The 16,820-nt window shown below is 50.6% G+C and overlaps 1 protein-coding gene across 3 annotated transcripts in view; it reads right to left on the bottom strand.

Moving 5' to 3' along the window:
* The window catches only part of DAGLA (diacylglycerol lipase alpha), a 59,178-nt gene that overhangs the window by 21,794 nt on the left and 20,564 nt on the right, over positions 1-16,820 (bottom strand). For all 3 annotated transcript variants that reach the window (XM_066187395.1, XM_066187394.1, XM_066187396.1), the window contains 5 exons: positions 10,132-10,270; positions 9,273-9,484; positions 7,228-7,329; positions 6,611-6,749; positions 3,234-3,321 (listed from right to left, as the gene is read on the bottom strand). In XM_066187395.1, coding sequence (XP_066043492.1) covers positions 3,234-3,321; positions 6,611-6,749; positions 7,228-7,329; positions 9,273-9,484; positions 10,132-10,226 — 636 coding nt within the window. In that variant the 5' untranslated portion in view covers positions 10,227-10,270. The remainder of the gene's footprint in view (positions 1-3,233; positions 3,322-6,610; positions 6,750-7,227; positions 7,330-9,272; positions 9,485-10,131; positions 10,271-16,820) is intronic.

Below are 16,820 nucleotides of genomic sequence, written 5' to 3'. Positions count from 1 at the left end.
TGTGTGGGCACCTCGACATCCGAACAGCTCACACAGGACAAAGGGAGGGAGAGGGAATGGTTTTGGCTCTATTAAACAAAACAGAGAAAATGGGATGACAATCAAGCAAATCCCAATCCAGTGCAACCTCGGAGTCATCCTTTCTCCTCTAAAGCAGAATAAAGGCCATTCCACGAGGAAAACCCAGTAATATCCCAGACCTGAGATCCTCTTGCCCAAACTCAACCCAAACCTGAGAACCTTTCCCCAAATTTACCTCAGACCTGGGACCCTTTTGCCCACATTTAACTTACCTGTACTTATTCCAGACCTGGGATCCTTCTGCCCAAATTTATCCCAGACCTGGATCCTTTTGCCCATATTGCCAGACTTTTCCAGGTTTATTTTGGATGACACCCAAGCAAAAAGGCATGAAAAGTAAAAACTGAGTCACTGAATGCAGAATTCCCAGGAATGAAGGTGACCAAACCCAAAAAAGGAGGGACAGAAATGGAGGGACAGTGACCTGAGAGGGTCCAGCAAAAGCTCTGGAGCAGAGGGACAAAGACATTTTGAGGAGAAATGTCCTTTTGCCGCTTTTTGCACCGTGCTAGAGAAAAAACCCACACGACCTTACATGAGAATATTTTGGGAGGCTGGAGAGGGGCTGGAATGTGGGTCAGTGCTGACCTGTCATCACTCCAGTCTATGGACAAGGATGTTCCAGAGACTGGAGCAACAAAACGCGGAGCTGTACCCACCGATGATCCATATTTGACTCCTGCCATCCAAAAATCTTCCTACAAGGATGGTCACAGCCTTACCCTGAGCCTTTATCCCACGTTTTCATAGTATTCTTTATCCAGCATCAAAACCCACAAGACCAGAGTGTTGTGGAAACCCTGAGCACTCCAGGACAGGATTTCTCCTCTCCCTTCTTTGACCATCAAGACAGTAAATCCCTTCTCTTCCCTGCAGGAATGACCTACATCCTTTTATCCCTGCCAAACTCCTGGCGTGTGGGATGACTTTCTGTCATTTTTCACTTCCCTACAAAAGCCAGTTAAATCCCCATTAAGAACTGGGGCTCCAGGTGCCAACTCTCTGTGCCAGCAGTGCCTTTGGAAAGCCAACAGCATTCCAACTGCAGTATCCTTGAAATCCTGACCTCATCAATCCTAGCACGGCTCCTGTGAGCTCACAAAAAATGCCAAGAGCCTCCAAAGGAAACAGGACAAACACCCATTAATCCAAAGTGGCAGCTACAGCCCTGGATGCTCTGACAAAAAAAGGCCCTGATGGAAGTTCAATGCGTATTTTCCGCTCCAAAGGAACAGCTTTTTGTGGGAACACCTGACATTATTCCTGTTTGTCCACCTGGAGTGCTCTGCTACAAACCCTGAAGGCTCTGAAGCTTCAGACTTCATCCCAGATCCTTTCCCCAAAGCCATCTCCATCCCATAAAACACTTTTCCAGCCCAGAGGACAACGATCCTCTGCTGCTACTTTTCTTTTTTTTTTTTCGTGGAGTCTGGGATAGGCAGCAATGGATTCATTTCTGATCCATTACGTGCTCATTCATTCCACACGCTGTCATGCCAGGACACAACGTCAGGGCTTGCTCCTGCAGAGAAAACAGGCTGGAAATTGCTCAAAAGCTGGATGTAAAGTGGAAATTCAACAGCATGAGGAATGTGAGGCGCCTGGAATCCACTTTTATTCCAAGCTTAACAAAAAAGAGAAGCGGTCACTGCAGAATGGAAAGTTTGTTAAAAAGAATTTGAAATACTTGGAATACTTCACAATCCTGAATAAAATGGGAGTGTTCAGGGCGTTCAGGTGCCTGTCAGGGCTCTCTCTCTCTCTCCCAGGATGCAGCATCCATGCTGTACCCTCAGGACAGGAGTCTCCAGCACCTGGGCAAGGTGACCTGGATGCGCTCTCATGGAGAAGGGAAGCACCTCTGCTCTGGAGCACCAAGCAAAAGCTGCTGTGGGAGCTGCCAGGGCACAAAGCTCCTTTGCCTTCAGTTTTCCAGATGGATTTCCAGATGGATTTCCCCAGCAGATAAGCTGGGAGCTGGCAGGCCTGGGCTTGAACTTCCCAGAGGGACGTTCCTGGGGAACATGGTGGCATTTCAGCCAGGGAAAGGGATCCTGGGAGGGGCAGCATTCCAGGACACGGTGCTGGATTTCTGCACAAGGGCTGTGACAATTCCTGCAGCCTTCCACACTCTGGAAGCTGCACCTGTGGCTAATTCCACACCACTCCCTAAGAAATGCTGTTAATTCAATTTGTCATCTGGGAAGAACAAATGTGACTCTCCTTTATTTTTCCATTTTCCCTTAGGAGCTTTCAATCCCAGTCTTATTTCTCTTCCTCTCCACGTTCACCTCCCTTCCAATGTGCTCCTTTTCCCACTGCATCCTTTTGGAGCACGAACTCTGGGCTATATTTAGTGAGGACACGGCGGCTGTGGTCGGTCCCTTGGTGTTTTCCCTGTCATTTTCCGTGCCCTTCTAACTGGAGTTAAACGTCTGGGCGGATTTTTTGGCCACTGCTGGTTTTGTTGGAATGTCCTTGATAAATCCCAGCTTTTTCCCTGAGAGGTTGTAACTAATTCAGAGCTCAGTGTCTGCAAGTCCACAAATCTCCTGATTTTTATGACTTTCTCCTATCTTTGGGAACAATTCCCTGGTTCTGCTGGCTCCTTCAAGAGTCCTCAAATCCTCAGAATTCTAACCAAATTAGTTAAATCAAAAGCAAAGTTTTCCAGTGCCAGCGTTTGACTTGCCTCTCCAGCAGGTTCTCAGGAATGCTGGTGATCCCCACCCTCAGGCACTGACCTGCTCCCAGTGATTCTAAGGAGAATGGAATGATAACTTCTGGGGAAGGAATTTCAGGGCCTTTACCCTTCCCTGCTAGAGAACAGCAAGGGAAAATCCCAACTGCAGCACGTGAAAGTTCCCAATGATCATCACATGGATCTCTGGATTGAAGAGTAGGTTTTGACCGTCAAGAAATCCAGAAGGATTTGGGGGCTTCTTCCAGGCTTTTGTTTTCCCATTTCCAAATTCTCCTCCTTAGGAGTGTGAGACTGATGGAAACAAAAGGAGAAAATGCTCAGGAAGGGGCTGATAAAGGGAAATGGGAGCTGCCCACGAAGTGTTGCCAAATGGGACCCTAACCTGAGGGAAAACAGGGATTTCTCCCACTGGTGTCTTGATTCCCAACAGGAAATCTTTGGTACCCACCGACTGCGAGTCCTTTGTCCGTGTGCAGCAAAGGAACACTTTGAGCCTGCGTGTCCAGCTGCTGGCTTGTCCCTCTTCCAGGCGGTGTCTGGGAATAAAGGGGAGAGCGGGAATGTGAGGAGAGGCAGAACATGGCATAGGATCCAACACCGAGTGGCACAACCTGCACTGTCCCTGGAAAAATGGGATAAGGTCTCCCCAACCCTCCTTTTCCCCAGGCTGAGCCCCCTCTGCTACCTCAACCAATCCTGGTACTCTCCCAGCTCCTCCTCCAGCTCTGCTCCTTCGCCTGGATATGCACCAGAGAAGTGTGAATCCACAGTATCAAGCACTGGGCTTGGATACTTGGTATCCTGCCTGAATGGGATGCATGAAATTAAGCTCCTGTTGCAATTTGGCAGCTGCTCTATGTGCCAAGATGTGCAACCACCCAGGAGGAAAAAATCTACCACAGGATGAGGGAGTGGGAATGGCACAAGAGACCCTGAGCATTTCAGACACGCAATTTTCCAGAATGATGGAATGATTTGGGTTGGAAGGGACTTTTAGGATCACTGTGTACCACTCCTTGCCATGGAAGGTGGGACTGATTCTGTGACAGAGTGCCAAGCTCCCTGAAGTCCACAGCTACTCTTTTTTTTTTTTTTTTTTTTAGAGAAACAGATTTAATCCAGGTCAGAGCAATCCAAAATAAAACACCACTCCATTTCTGGCAGGATATCCTATCAGGATAAGCCCAAGCCCAGAAAGTGGGTTGCACCTGGAAAGAAAATATGCTGGCAAAGGAATATTTACTTGAAATGCAAGGAGCAGATCCCACAGGGATCCATTCGCTCCTCCCTGAGTATCTGAAAACAGCTCTCCATAACCTTTTGGAAGAGGAGTGGGAAGAATACGAGTGGCAGCAGGGCTTTGCTTCCCCAGATTCAAAAGAACTGCAGAATTTCCCTGGTGGGGTTCAACAGCCAAGTGTATTCTGAGCTATTTTCCCTCCATCGTTTCCCAAATTCTTTCTTCCTAATGCCAAACTTCCACACATTCAGTAGGAACTTCAAAGTTCCTTGGAAAAGCCTTGGCACAACGAGTCAAGCCTTTTACTGGGTTCTTTTTCCCAGCCCACACACACCAAGATGCCACTGGAAAAGGAAAACCACTGTGGGACACAATCCAGCCAGGCAGAGAACTTCCTCATGTATTCCTTGGAAAGGATTTCTTTCAGCAAGAAGGAGAAGTTGGGAATACATCCTTTGGAAACAATTGTTTGAGCAGTGAACAGTCACATTTGATGTTTGTTTTTCACATCATAGCCCACAGCGTTTGCTTGTTAACAGCTGTTAACATTCCCTTTCCAGAGGGAAAACCCATGAACAGCAGGAACAAGCTCTCCATAAACGCTGCAGGCCTGGAGGGAAAAACCAGGCCTTCATTCAGCTTCCTGGGATCTCAAAATTCCCCACAGAGGAGATAATTCTGGGGTTGGGCTTGAATTTACTTTTGCAAGCTGTGGAGCTCAGATTTGCTTTGGAAAAATCATCGCAGAATTCTGGAATGGTTTAGGATGGAAGAGACCCCAAAGCTCATCCAGTTCCATCCCCTTCCATGGGCAGGGACAGCTCCCACTATCCCAGATTGCTCCAAGCGCCATCCAGCCTTGGACATTTCCAGGGATGGAGTAGCCACAGCTGCACCACAGTAGACACAGCTGAGTTTCAGTGCCTCACCACTCTCACAGGGATTTTTTTTTCCCTTGGATGTAGTACTACATCCACAGTATCATCCTTCTTATCTTCCTAGGAATGTTCTGATCCCAAGCAGCAATCATCACACTAGGCACTAACTTCAAATATTCCAGACTACTGTAACATACTGGAAAGGTCAGCAGGAATATCTAGCATTCTACAATAAAACCCAGGCTTCTTCCCACAGAATTTGAGGCACTATCCATAGAAAAGCCAAGTTTTCCCTCAAAAGGCACCTCATTCCAAGTCATTGGAATACACAAAAAAAGGGACTTCATTCCAAGTCATTAGAATACACAAAAAAACACAAACCCAATGAAAAATGGGAAATTTACAGTGTTTTTTGAAAGCCCCATTTCTCATCCCTCGGATCCCGATGCCCTCCAAAGCCACATTCCTCAAGGACAGTCACAAATCAACGGAAACAAAGCCTGTTTGTGTTGTCCCCAACTGGAAAAAAATCCTTTGGAAAAAGCTTTGCTTGGTGAAAAAAGCTTTTTCTCTCCCCATCTGGGGAGCTCCAAGATGGAATCAATTCTTAATTAAAAGATCTGTCTGCCAACACAAAGGGAATTGTTCCTTGACCAAGACTAAACAGGAGAAACCTCAGGGCAAAAGGTTGGATTTTGGAGAGGAAAATAAATGAAGAAAGGGGATTTGGAAGGAGATGCTGCCTCGAAGTAAGGAAAATTTAAGAACAGACTCACCGTTTCCACAGAAAACGCTGCTATGGGATATGGACAAACAGGTCATTGTGGTCAGCATGGTCCATAAGGATCCACAAATCCAGTAATCAAGGTAGAATCCAGCTGGATTCTGCATAGCTTTGCCTCCTTTGGATGCAGGTGCCTGTACACAGCACCTGACAGGGAGCTGCATCCTCCCAAAATCCCCCTCAGCGGAGGGGAACGCTCCCTGCGGCAAGGCAAGGAGAAGGGCAAGATCCCAAGAAAGCAGGACACCCTTCCAGAAACCTTGTCCTTGGAAGCTGTGGCTGCCCCATCCCTGGAAGTGCTCCAGGACAGCTTGAACAGAGTTTGGAACAACCTGGTATAGTGGAAAGTGTTCCTGCCCATGGCTTAAAGGGCTTTAAGATCCCTTCCAACCCAAACCATCCTGGAATTCCCTGGCTCTGGGAGGATTTTGGGTGCCTGTAGCCATGAGGATACAGCATTGGTAACCTTGAAACCCCCCACTGCTTCTTTCCTTAAATTTCTGTGTCCTTGGATAGAAGGGAAATTCAGTCTGCTGCAAAGACAGGCTGGGAAGAGCTGTTCAGACTGGACAAGAGAAGGCCCTAGAGAGATCTCAAAGTGCCTAAAGTGGATCCAAGAGAGCTGGAGAGGGACTTTGGACAAGGGGCTGGAGGGACAGGACAATGGGAAATGGCTTCCCACTGACAGAGAGCAAGGATAGATAGGATATTGGGAAGAGATGCTTCCCTGTGGGGGTGGTGAGGCCCTGGAATGGAGAAGCTGTAGCTGCCCCACCCTGGAAGCATCCAAGGCCAGGCTGGAGCTACCTTGCCTAGTGGAAGGCATCCCCGCACATGACAGGGGGGTGGAATTGGACGAACATTAAAGTCCCTTCCATCCAAGGCACCCCAGAATTCTGGGAGCCCACGGAATGCTGCCTTACCTGAGATTGTAGGTCCTTAGGTTGCGCTGCCGGCGCTTGGTGGCGCGGAGCTTGACGAAGGTGCGCCCCGTGGGATCGAAGACACACAGCACGGTGATGCACACACTCAGGATCACCACCCAGTTGCACACCACCATTCCTGAAAAAAACACCAGGGGGGTCAGGTGTTCCAGCCCTTGCTTCCCATCCCAAACTCCCGCAGCAAAAGGAAATCCTCTGGAAAGGCTTTTAAGCCACAGCTGGATGAGTCTTCCGGCTGTTTTATGGGGCCATTAAATGCCCCCTGACTATTCAGGACTGCACCATTAACATCATCCCCACCAGGAGACTGGGAAAGGCTTCCAGGAAAACAGTAAAGCCATTCTGAAGGGAAAAAGCGGAATTTACAGACTGCCCTTCCCTGGGAACATGGATCCCTGCCTGAGTGCCGGCAGCACAGGCAGATGAATGGAACGACTGTTCCGAGCAATAAACAGGAAAACATGCCCCACATTGACAGCTCCCATCCACTTCCCAGAGTCAATCCAGAGTCAATTCCTGCAATTCCTGCACAGGCAGGAATGAAGGATGCCTGCCAATCTATGGGAATGCTCCCAGGCCACATTCCAGCTCCGTACCCAGGGTGACACTCTTGGCTGTGATGTCGTTGCAGGACGTGTAGTACTGTGTCAGCCACACGATGCCCACGATGGCGTACACGAACTCGATCACCAGGATTGCTGGAAAAAACGGGAACAGCATGGATAACAGCAGCCTTTTCCCTAAGGATGAGCTCCTCTCCCCATTTTCCCACAAGGAACAGGTATAAAAACGCTTTGGAAGGGGATGTGTAAGGAGATATGACAAAAGCGCGACATGCTCCAAACAACTCTGAAAAACTGGGATCGTGGAGGGGTCAGCGCCATTGGTTGTGTCTCAGGTATGAATCAGAGATCCAGACCTTCCTCCCACGCCGCTGGAAAGACTTCCTGAGCCAGCAGGAATCACAGGACCCAAACCTTAACTACCTCTGACAGCTGGCCTGACTCACAGATCCAAAATAAATCATGTGGATCCAGGATTGATCCTGCTCACTACGCTTAGCAAACATTCTCAGCACCTTTGCAGCCCTTCTCATAACAGTTCCAAGGAGACAGCGCTTAAGGAGCTCCTCAGTTTTGCATGTGACTCTGACAGCAAACTAGATACTGGGGATTAACAGTGCTTCCCTGGCACAAAAAAGCTGGGAAACTGCTCTGAAGTGCCCATCCTCCCACTTTCCCCCCAGAATTCCAAAGAACATGTGGGCAATCAGGTGTGGAGAAGGTGGATACCTTGCTTGGGATTGCCTAAGTTTTGGTGGAGCTGGGACTAAGCTTTTGGTGGAGCCTAGCTTATCCCACTCACCCTCCTTATCTCCTGCTGGCACAGAATCTTTCCATAAGTGGCTTTGCTACAGACCTAGAAAGACCAGTTCCAGGAGACAGAGCTCTCCCAGGCAAGGAATCAGGGCTGGGACTGGTTCCTGATGAACACAGTTTATGCCTGAGTTAGGTTTTGCTCCCCTTTGCCTGCTGCAGGACAGGAGCAGCAGGAGCAGGGATGAGACATTCCCAGGTTCACATTGGAGTTAATTCCTTAAATTCCTCTGCATTAAACAGCACATGCTTAAATTGGGACAGTCACATGGACTTTGCCCACGCACTGGTCACGCTCCCACTTCCATCAGCACAACTGATCAACCACCAAAAGCAAAAAAAACCCAGGCAAAAGGGAATACAAGACCCAAAATCTAGAGGAAATCCCTCTCCTGAGCACACAGAGTTTAAGGAAGAAGAAGGGACGTTTTTGGGGGCAGGAAAACCTTCCTTTGGATTCTCCCTACCTCCCCTGCCCCACTTAGTCTGGTTTTAACGCAAACTGCCAGGCTCCCCGTGCTTCCCTAGGGAGACTGGCTGGAAAGCTGGAGAGGGAGATTTGTTTGCTGTTCGCGTTAATGACTTGCACTGAGCATTCCAAGTCTTCCAGACTGAGCTTTCAAGCAACGTTATCCCTATTTTAGTGGATTCTGCAGGAAAACAATCCGGCAAAAAGCAGGGATGCAAACCCACGGGATGATTTGTTTGGAATGGGTTTGGCTCTGCTTCTTCAAAGATGAAAATTCTCCAGAGAAAAATTTTCTTAAAATCTTCATTCGGCACAGAAAAATCTGATTAAATTTCTGTACCTGGAAGGCAACAGAACCCAGGGAAAACAAGCTAAAAGGGAGGGAGGGATCAAGGAATAATCTCTTCCCTGCTCTAGTTTTTGGAGCGGGAGAGAGACAGGAATTGCTTATAGGAAGAAAAAGGGAATGAGCACGTGGAAAACCTCTTTTCCTCCCAGTGCCTGGAGGGTGAGGCAACACCTCGGGGTGAGAACCTTTGGGATTTATGCCCCTATCCTTGGAAAATGTAGGGGGGAAAAGAGAGACAGAAGGGGAGCAGATTCCATGAGAGGACATGGAGGGTATTTGGGATATCGCCTGCCAGTCTGACAGCCGTGACAAGGCGCAGTCTATGGATTCATCGGGATGCACGGCACATCCCGGCAGCCATCTGGCTGTGCCGGAGGAGCCACACCGGGCAGGGAGAGGAGGCCCCGGGGAAGAGCACGCGGAAGTGCGGAGGCTCCGGCTGCTTACCCAGTCGGACATAGAGGACGTACTGCATGGAATCCCGCGGCTCCGTGTACAGGATGCTCCCGCGCATGCTCAGCCAGATGATGGCCAGCTCGGCGATCATGCAGCTCAGCAGGATTCCCAGGTAGCCCCGGCCGTGGTCCACCAGGTTCAGGGAGCACGTCTCGTTGGGATTGTACACCAGCCCGAAGAGCACCACCGAGAGGATCACAAACCTGCCCGGCAGGAAAGCCAAGGGAAAAAACATGGAATATCCCACAGCTGCTTCACTCCTCAGTGTCCCACTGTTCTTTACAGTAATCTTCATTTGGGCCCCAGATCCTCACAAGCCATCCAGAGGCCCTGCTACCCTCGTTCGAACCATTTCGTCCATGCCACATGATCCCATGGGATTTCCTACTCCAGAGAAGTTGTGGTAGCCACATCCCTTGGAAGTGTTCAAGGCCAAGTTGGATGAGGCTTGGAACCACCTACTGGTAACTAGGTCCCTGCCCATGTCAGGGGGTTGGAATTGGATGGTCTTTAAGGTCTCTTCCAAACCAAACCATTCCAGGATTCCATGCTTGTTTTTCCTGAGCTTCTGTACAGAAGCACAGCCCTAAATTCCAGTGGAAAATCCTGGGTGGCACAGGAGGATAACAAGGAGCACTGGTTATCCAGTGCTCTTTGGACCTAGGCTAGAACTTGGAACAGAGCTTAGCTACGAAAACAGAAGCTGGAAAAATGTTGGTGTCCATCAGGAATGCCCCAACCAAACTTTCTGGCCCCGTGTAGAAGTGTGGGAAGAATTTCCAGCCGTGCCAGGAATAGCCAGCAGAATTCCTGGGTGAATTCCAAGCATCCTTGTGCCCTTCTCACTTACCAGGTGGTGTGAAGGAGGAAGAGGAAGACGGCTGGCAGAACCAGGTCATCGCTGCCCACAGACCAGCGCCGGCGGAACACGACAATCCCTGGCATGGCTGGCAGGTCCCGGGAAGTTCAGCAGGCACAGCACTCACCTCCTGGAAAAGAATGGAAGCAAAGCTGCTGCTAAGCCTCTCCAGCCCCCTGTGGAAAACCCCACAACTTGGGAGCCATCCTGGTTTATCCCAGAGCTTCTTCCTTCCAGCACCAGGGGGCACAGCACGCTTGGGAAGGAGGGCCAGGAGTTAAAGGAGCGGGAAGTATTAGGTGAAGCCAGTGTGTAACTCATCCAGCTCCACTTCATGGGATTACCTGGAATCCTGTTAGGCTGTGATGGTGAGCAGCCACCGTGGGATTTGGGACAGGTCTTCCTGGCCTCAAATCTCTGAAAAACCCTATTACTGTGTTTTTCCATGGACAAACCTGCTGCCAGGCTCTCGTTGTCCAACAATTCCCCCCCAACTTGGCTCAGGAAGCCAATATATCCATTAACAGTCAGTGGCAGCATCTGGGGAACTATGGACTAGCTCCCAACAGCACTTCCAGTGAGGATATCGGCTCCTAGGAGATCTCCCCCTGGACCAGCAGGAGCATCCTGCCAGCTCCACATCTCCGTCGCATCCGCACCAGCCCTGACAGGCACAACCAATTCCAAGGTGGAAGATTGAGGAGCTGCTGTTCTTCCACGGGTTTTGTTTGTGCTCCTATTTTTAGGGCTTCCCAAACCCTTTGGAAAATAGAAACAGGAGCGGTGCAAAGTCACGAGACTGCACAGGGCGCTCCAGCCTCCTCCAGCACTGCCATCCCACTCTATCCCAGCTGGCCATACTCCAAGCTGCTCCAGAGGGACTCTGGCAGCACACCTTATCCTGCTCCTGCCTTCCTGGCCCAGCACACGACCACAACCAGGAATTTTCCTTGGTTTTGCCAAATCCAGGATGGCATCTTTGCAATCTACCCATACCCACCAGGGATTTCTGGATTGTGAGATCAGTCCTGTTCCTCTCTCCATGCCCTAATCCCTGCCCCACCTCTTACCTGTGCTGCCAGGGAATGCTGTACCTCACTTGTGCCTCTCTGCTCCAAGCTCTCCCAGCTGATCCACCTCAGTTCCCAACCCCACCGATCTCCCAATTCCCACATCCATGCACTGCTGCTGGAGCGCTCCATCCATGGCCTGCAGTGGCCACACTGTTCCAAAGCTGCACTTCCAAATCCACAAGTGCTCTTGGATTTTTGCCTCTGTGAGCCCAACAGCAAACTGCCAGGACAGGACAAAGCGTTCTCATCCATTACTTACAACAGGATTTCCTACGGCATTCCCAAGGGAATATCACCTGCAATACTTCCGGTACCAGGCAAAAAATCCCACACTTGGATATGATGCCCCTAATTTAGTGCAAAAGTGTGGATAAAACAAGTTAGAAAGGGGAGGGCATCCACAGAATCCCAGCATAGTTTGGACAGGAAGGGAGCTTGAACATGATTCAGTTCCATCTCCCTGTCATGGACTGGGACACCTCCCACCAGTCCAGGTTGCTCATGATTTAAAATAATTTGAACCTTCCAGGAGACACAAATATTGGGTTTGGGACAGCCCATGGCACCAATTTTTGCCCTGTCCCACTAAATCCAACCCAGCAGTCAGGTGCGGTTACCCCGCCACTTCCCAGAATATCCCAAATCCAGAGTCTCCTCTCTTGTGCTGACACCCACAGCCACTGGAATGGATCTTCCAACCCATTTTGGCCACCCATTACTGAAAACCTACACAATCCCCTCAAATTCCAGGAGATTCCACAGTTAACAGGCCGCTTCCAGCCAGTCACTCAGTTGAAGGAAATGCTCCATTCCACAAACAAAGCAAATGCAAAATTTCAACGGCATTTGGATTCTCACTTCCTCAGCACAGAATAATCAGAGAGCACTGGGTACATTCCAGCTCTACCTTCACTCCTCTGACCATCTGGAGACTCCCTCCCAGCCCTATCGTGCCTGTCATTCACCACCCGGGATAGCTGGGATATCACAAACCCTGGATACACCTCCAGCTCTCGCTGCCTTTGGACAGCACTTCCCAGCCCAGCTCCGTTCCCGTCATCCCTCGGCTGCATCCCGCCAACGCGCTTTCCGAAACTCTTCCACCCCTCTAGTTGGGCTCTCCCAGCTCCCAGCACCCTCTCCCAGTTCGAGAAGGATATCAACGACGGCAACAAATATCCAATGTGGGTTCCTTATCCCTGGCAACAGATGGGGACGGAGCTGAGAAGCCTGTCACTCGCTGTCACATATGGGAATACTCACTGTGAAACTGTCACTCCACTTAGCAAGCTCCCAGGGCAGGAACATTCCCAATCAACTCCCAAAGACTCCCGAATTTAAACCAGGAGATTCAGGGCTTTGCCCCTGCTTTAGAAAGGAGGGAGATGATGGAAGGCCTGAGACTGGAAAACCCACCAGAAAAAGCTCTCACTGTGAGGACTCTTCAGCTTCATCCCCCCCCAGGAACTGTGTTTCAAGATGCTGAAGATATGATCCAGCAGAGGAATTGGGAGGAACCGGAAGGTTGGAGTGCAAACAGCCCCGAGACCACTGACCCCTGCTCTGCGACAGCAAGAACCCTCGCACTGCCCCTAAAACTGCTGGAAAGAGCCAAACATTCCCAGGATCTTGAAAGCTGAATCCCAGTACAAGCAGCACCAAGCTCCCAACACTGAAATAAGGGAAGCACATGCACGAGGAGTCCCCTCAGAGACAGGCAAGATCTAGGGAAGCAGGAATCTTACATGGCATGTGGTCCAGCCGCTGTGCATCCTTCTCTCCCAGAAGGATATTTCAGGAAAAGTGCATATCCAGGGAGACAGGCATCACAAGCTCAGGAGGGAACAGCAAACTCTTCCTGCAGCCATTGAAAATCCCACTCGGCAAAGGGAAGCACGGCGTGGGAACTGGGATCTGCCAGCCGACAGAGCCGGGCATCATCCTCAGAGCGACTCCCTCCCTGCACCTCATTTATCCACCGGGAATGCCGAGAGCCAGAGGTCGTGACTCCCCCCTTCCACACCCCCCAGCACCCTCTGGAAGGAAGTGACATCATCCCTATTCTGAGGAGATTGTACGTGGATTGTGGGAAGGAGGACTGGGAGCGAGAGCGGGCGATCCTGTCAGAGATGCGGAGCCGGGAGAGGAGGAAAACCCTCGAGCGGCACCAACCTCCTCCCTCTTCCCATAGAGAAACCGGGAGCGCCGCCGGGAGCCCTCGGACACGGCCGCGGCATCGGGCTGGGAAAGGCTCCTGGCCATGGACTCTCCAGTGAATGGTCAGGGGGAGGGGACTTGGATGGGACACAAAAGGGACACACAGAGGGGGCCACCCCGGGCACAGAAAGGAGAGACTGTTCCAGAGAAGCCTCTCCCGGCCTTTCCAGCCGTTAATTCCTTGTGACATGCTCTGGGCTATGACAGGATGTGGGGGAAGGGGAGAATTAGCTGTCTGTAGGGAAAGGCTTAGGGAAAAGAGCAAGGGAGAAAAACGCTACAGTGAGACAACATTCCAGCTAAACCTCGGAGACTTAGGCTAATCCAACAGCCCATCCCATCTGACATGAGCCTCCTTAGGGAGAAGTACACCAGGAAATAAAGCTGAAGGAAGAAAGGCTGTGCCTGGATCCTGCATGCCAGGAGCCCACCCACACCACAGCAACACCCCCGGAGTCACCCACTCCCTCCACCCAAATCCAGGCAGGATTTGCTCCAGGCTCCCAGAATCACAGATTCCCGAGGCACCCACACAGCCCAATGCTCCAACCCCCTGCAATCCTCATCCCTGCATCCACAGGCTCACAATCCCCTGCAATTCCCCATCCCTATATCCAAAGGTTCTGAAACCTCTGTAATTCCCCATCCCTGCATACACAGGCTCACCACCTCCTGAAAATCCCTATTCCTGCATCCACAGGCTCAAAACCCCCTGCAAATCTCCCTCCCTGCAATTCCCCATCCCTGCATCCACAGGCTAACTCATCATTCCCATTTCCATCACCCCAAAACCCCCTCTGGTTCCCAACCTCCTGCTGTTCAGAGCAAAAGATGGGAGGCCAAACCCAAGCTGAAATTGGATCTGCTGGGAGGTTTTTTTTTTTCCCCTCTGTCAGATCCCTGGGGAAGTCTGCATGGAGGAAGCCCTGCTATCCCAATATTTCTTCCCTACCTTTTCCCTCAGGCACCTGATGGCACTTTCACAAGACCCAGGTATGACAAAGCAATCGCACCTCATCTCTGCCAGCACCCTCTTCCAGCTGGCCTCTGCAAATTCCAGAGTCCTCCAGCGTGACTCACACAAGGAAATTCCCTCAAAACAAGTCAGATGTTTGCCTTCACTGCTCAGGGCTACAGAATTCCCACAAAAATTTGGATTTGTAGGTCTCAGTGCATGGTTGCAGGTGTCACTAAAGGCCAGAGCCCTTTGCTGTTCCACAGAAATCCAGCACCGTCTCCCAGAATGCTGCCCCTTCCAGGACACCTTCCCCTGGCCGAAATGTCACCATGTTTCCCAGGAATGTCCCAGTCCCAACCTGCTGTCCTGCTGGGAAGTTCCAAGCCCAGGCCTGCCAGCTCCCAGATCAACTTCTTGGGAAATGCAGCCGGAAAACCAAAACCAAGGGAGCTTTGTGCCCTGGCAGCTCCCACAGCAGCTTTTCCTCGTGAGTGATTTTCTGCTCCGGAGCAGAGGCGCTTCCCTTCTCCCTGAGAGCACATCCAGGTCACCTTGCCCAGGTGTTGGAGACACCTGTCCTGAGGGCACAGCATGGATGCTGCATCCTACTTTTTCACTCTGCAGGATAACAGACAGTTCACTTCCCTAACCAATGGAATTCCAGCCCCATCAAGTCACCCCAAGTACTTCCTTCCCTCACCAACACGTCCCACATGGAATATGGGCTTCCCACCCCAGGCTAGACCGCTCCCTTGCAGCTCCCAGAACCCCTCCCATTCCCACCAAGCACTTACTGGGCTTGACAGAAATCATCAATTCCAGCTTGGATCCAACTCCATCGGGCCCCATCCAGCTGTTCTGAAGGGCTTTAAATGAGGCTCTTTCTGTTTCCGAGTTGGTTCCTCACAATCTGGGAATTGTTCTCGCCTTTCAGGGAGAAGGGGGATGGGGTTATATCCATACAGAATGTCCTGAAGCTGGCCAGAGGAATTTGCACGGAGCAGCTCTGCACTGGAGCCAGGCTGGGAGAGCTGGAATGGCTCAGCCCAGAGAGGAAAAGGCTCCGGGGAGCCTTAGAGCCTCTTCCAGTGCCTAAGAGGGCTCCAAGAGAGCTGGAAAGAGCCTTTGGAATAGGGCATGGAGTGACAGGACAAGGGGGAATGGCTTCCCACTGACATGGCGTGGGTTTGGATTAGATACTGGGAAGAAATCCTTCCCTGTGAGAGTGGTGAGGCCCTGGAATGGATTTGCCAGAGAAGCTGTGGCTGCCCCAAATCTGGAAGTGACAAGTCCAAGCTGGGCAAAGCTTGGAGAAACCTCGGATAGTGGGAGGTATCCTTGTCCACAGCAGGGGGGGAATGGGATCAGCATTCCATGTCCTTTCCAAACCAAACCATTCCAGGATTGAGTACCAAGAGGAGACTAATTCTGTGGCACCAAAGGAAGGCGAGTCGTTTCGGCCTTTTCCCAGGGGCAGGAAGTATCTGCTGCAAGCAGTGCCTGCAGGAATTGCAGGAAAGCTCTTCCCAGGGGGAAGAAGGCACAGCAGCTGCCAGAAGCTTGTGAGGAGAGCTCTACCCTCGCTGGAGGTGATACAGGGAACAGATCCCTACTTTAAGGAATATTCCATGCATTCATGGAACATTTAAGAGCCATATTTATAAGCAAATCCCAGGCAGGGATCACAGGCAAAAATCAGTGGGGATTAGAATTTTGGGATATCTGCACGGCTACTTTGAAGATTCTCCTTGATAATCTCCCATTTTCCAAGGGGAAGGGAATAAAACGAGTCAGCAGCAGAGCCAGGGAATGAAGCTTGGAGACAGGAAAGGTTCAAACAGCCTCCTGTGGCTTGGCATACTTTGGATGCAGCTCCCTCGGGATAAGGCCGTGGCACCACAATCACCTCCACAATGTCATTGGGACAGAACTAATGGGATCAGCTCGGATCTGGAACTCCAGCGCTGCCCACTGACACAAATTCCCAAAATAACCTCAGAGGACCAACTGACCTTCAAAACACAGGGAACAAGAACTTACCGATTTGGCCACCAGCTTAACCCCAAAATCCTGGAATAAATTCTTTGTAACTGCAATGGTGATGGATCAGTGTAAGCACTTCCCAGTCGGCCCAGCACTGATCCATCTCCATCCCAGCTCATTCCTCCCCCAGATTCCTTCCCTTTGCCATAAACACATCAAGGTGAATGTTCTCCTTGGTTAAATCCATGCCCTTTTCCCTTAACTCCAAACTCTCCTGCCTTGGGTAGAAACAGGTCCCATGAATCCCACATTTCCCTCAAGCATGCACAACATCCCCTTCCTGTTACATTGGAAATGATTCATTTTTAATAAGGAGACTCCAGAATGTATCTCCTTGGCATGGACTTGACTGCAGCAGTGGAGTTTTCCGGAAAAATGGGACTATCTTG

This window comes from Chamaea fasciata, unplaced genomic scaffold (genome assembly GCF_029207755.1).
Source record: "Chamaea fasciata isolate MVZ Bird 193981 ecotype frontalis unplaced genomic scaffold, bChaFas1.0.hap1 SCAF_7, whole genome shotgun sequence".
NCBI classification, from domain to species: domain Eukaryota; kingdom Metazoa; phylum Chordata; class Aves; order Passeriformes; family Sylviidae; genus Chamaea; species Chamaea fasciata.
This window is presented reverse-complemented; position numbering and strand designations above follow the sequence as displayed.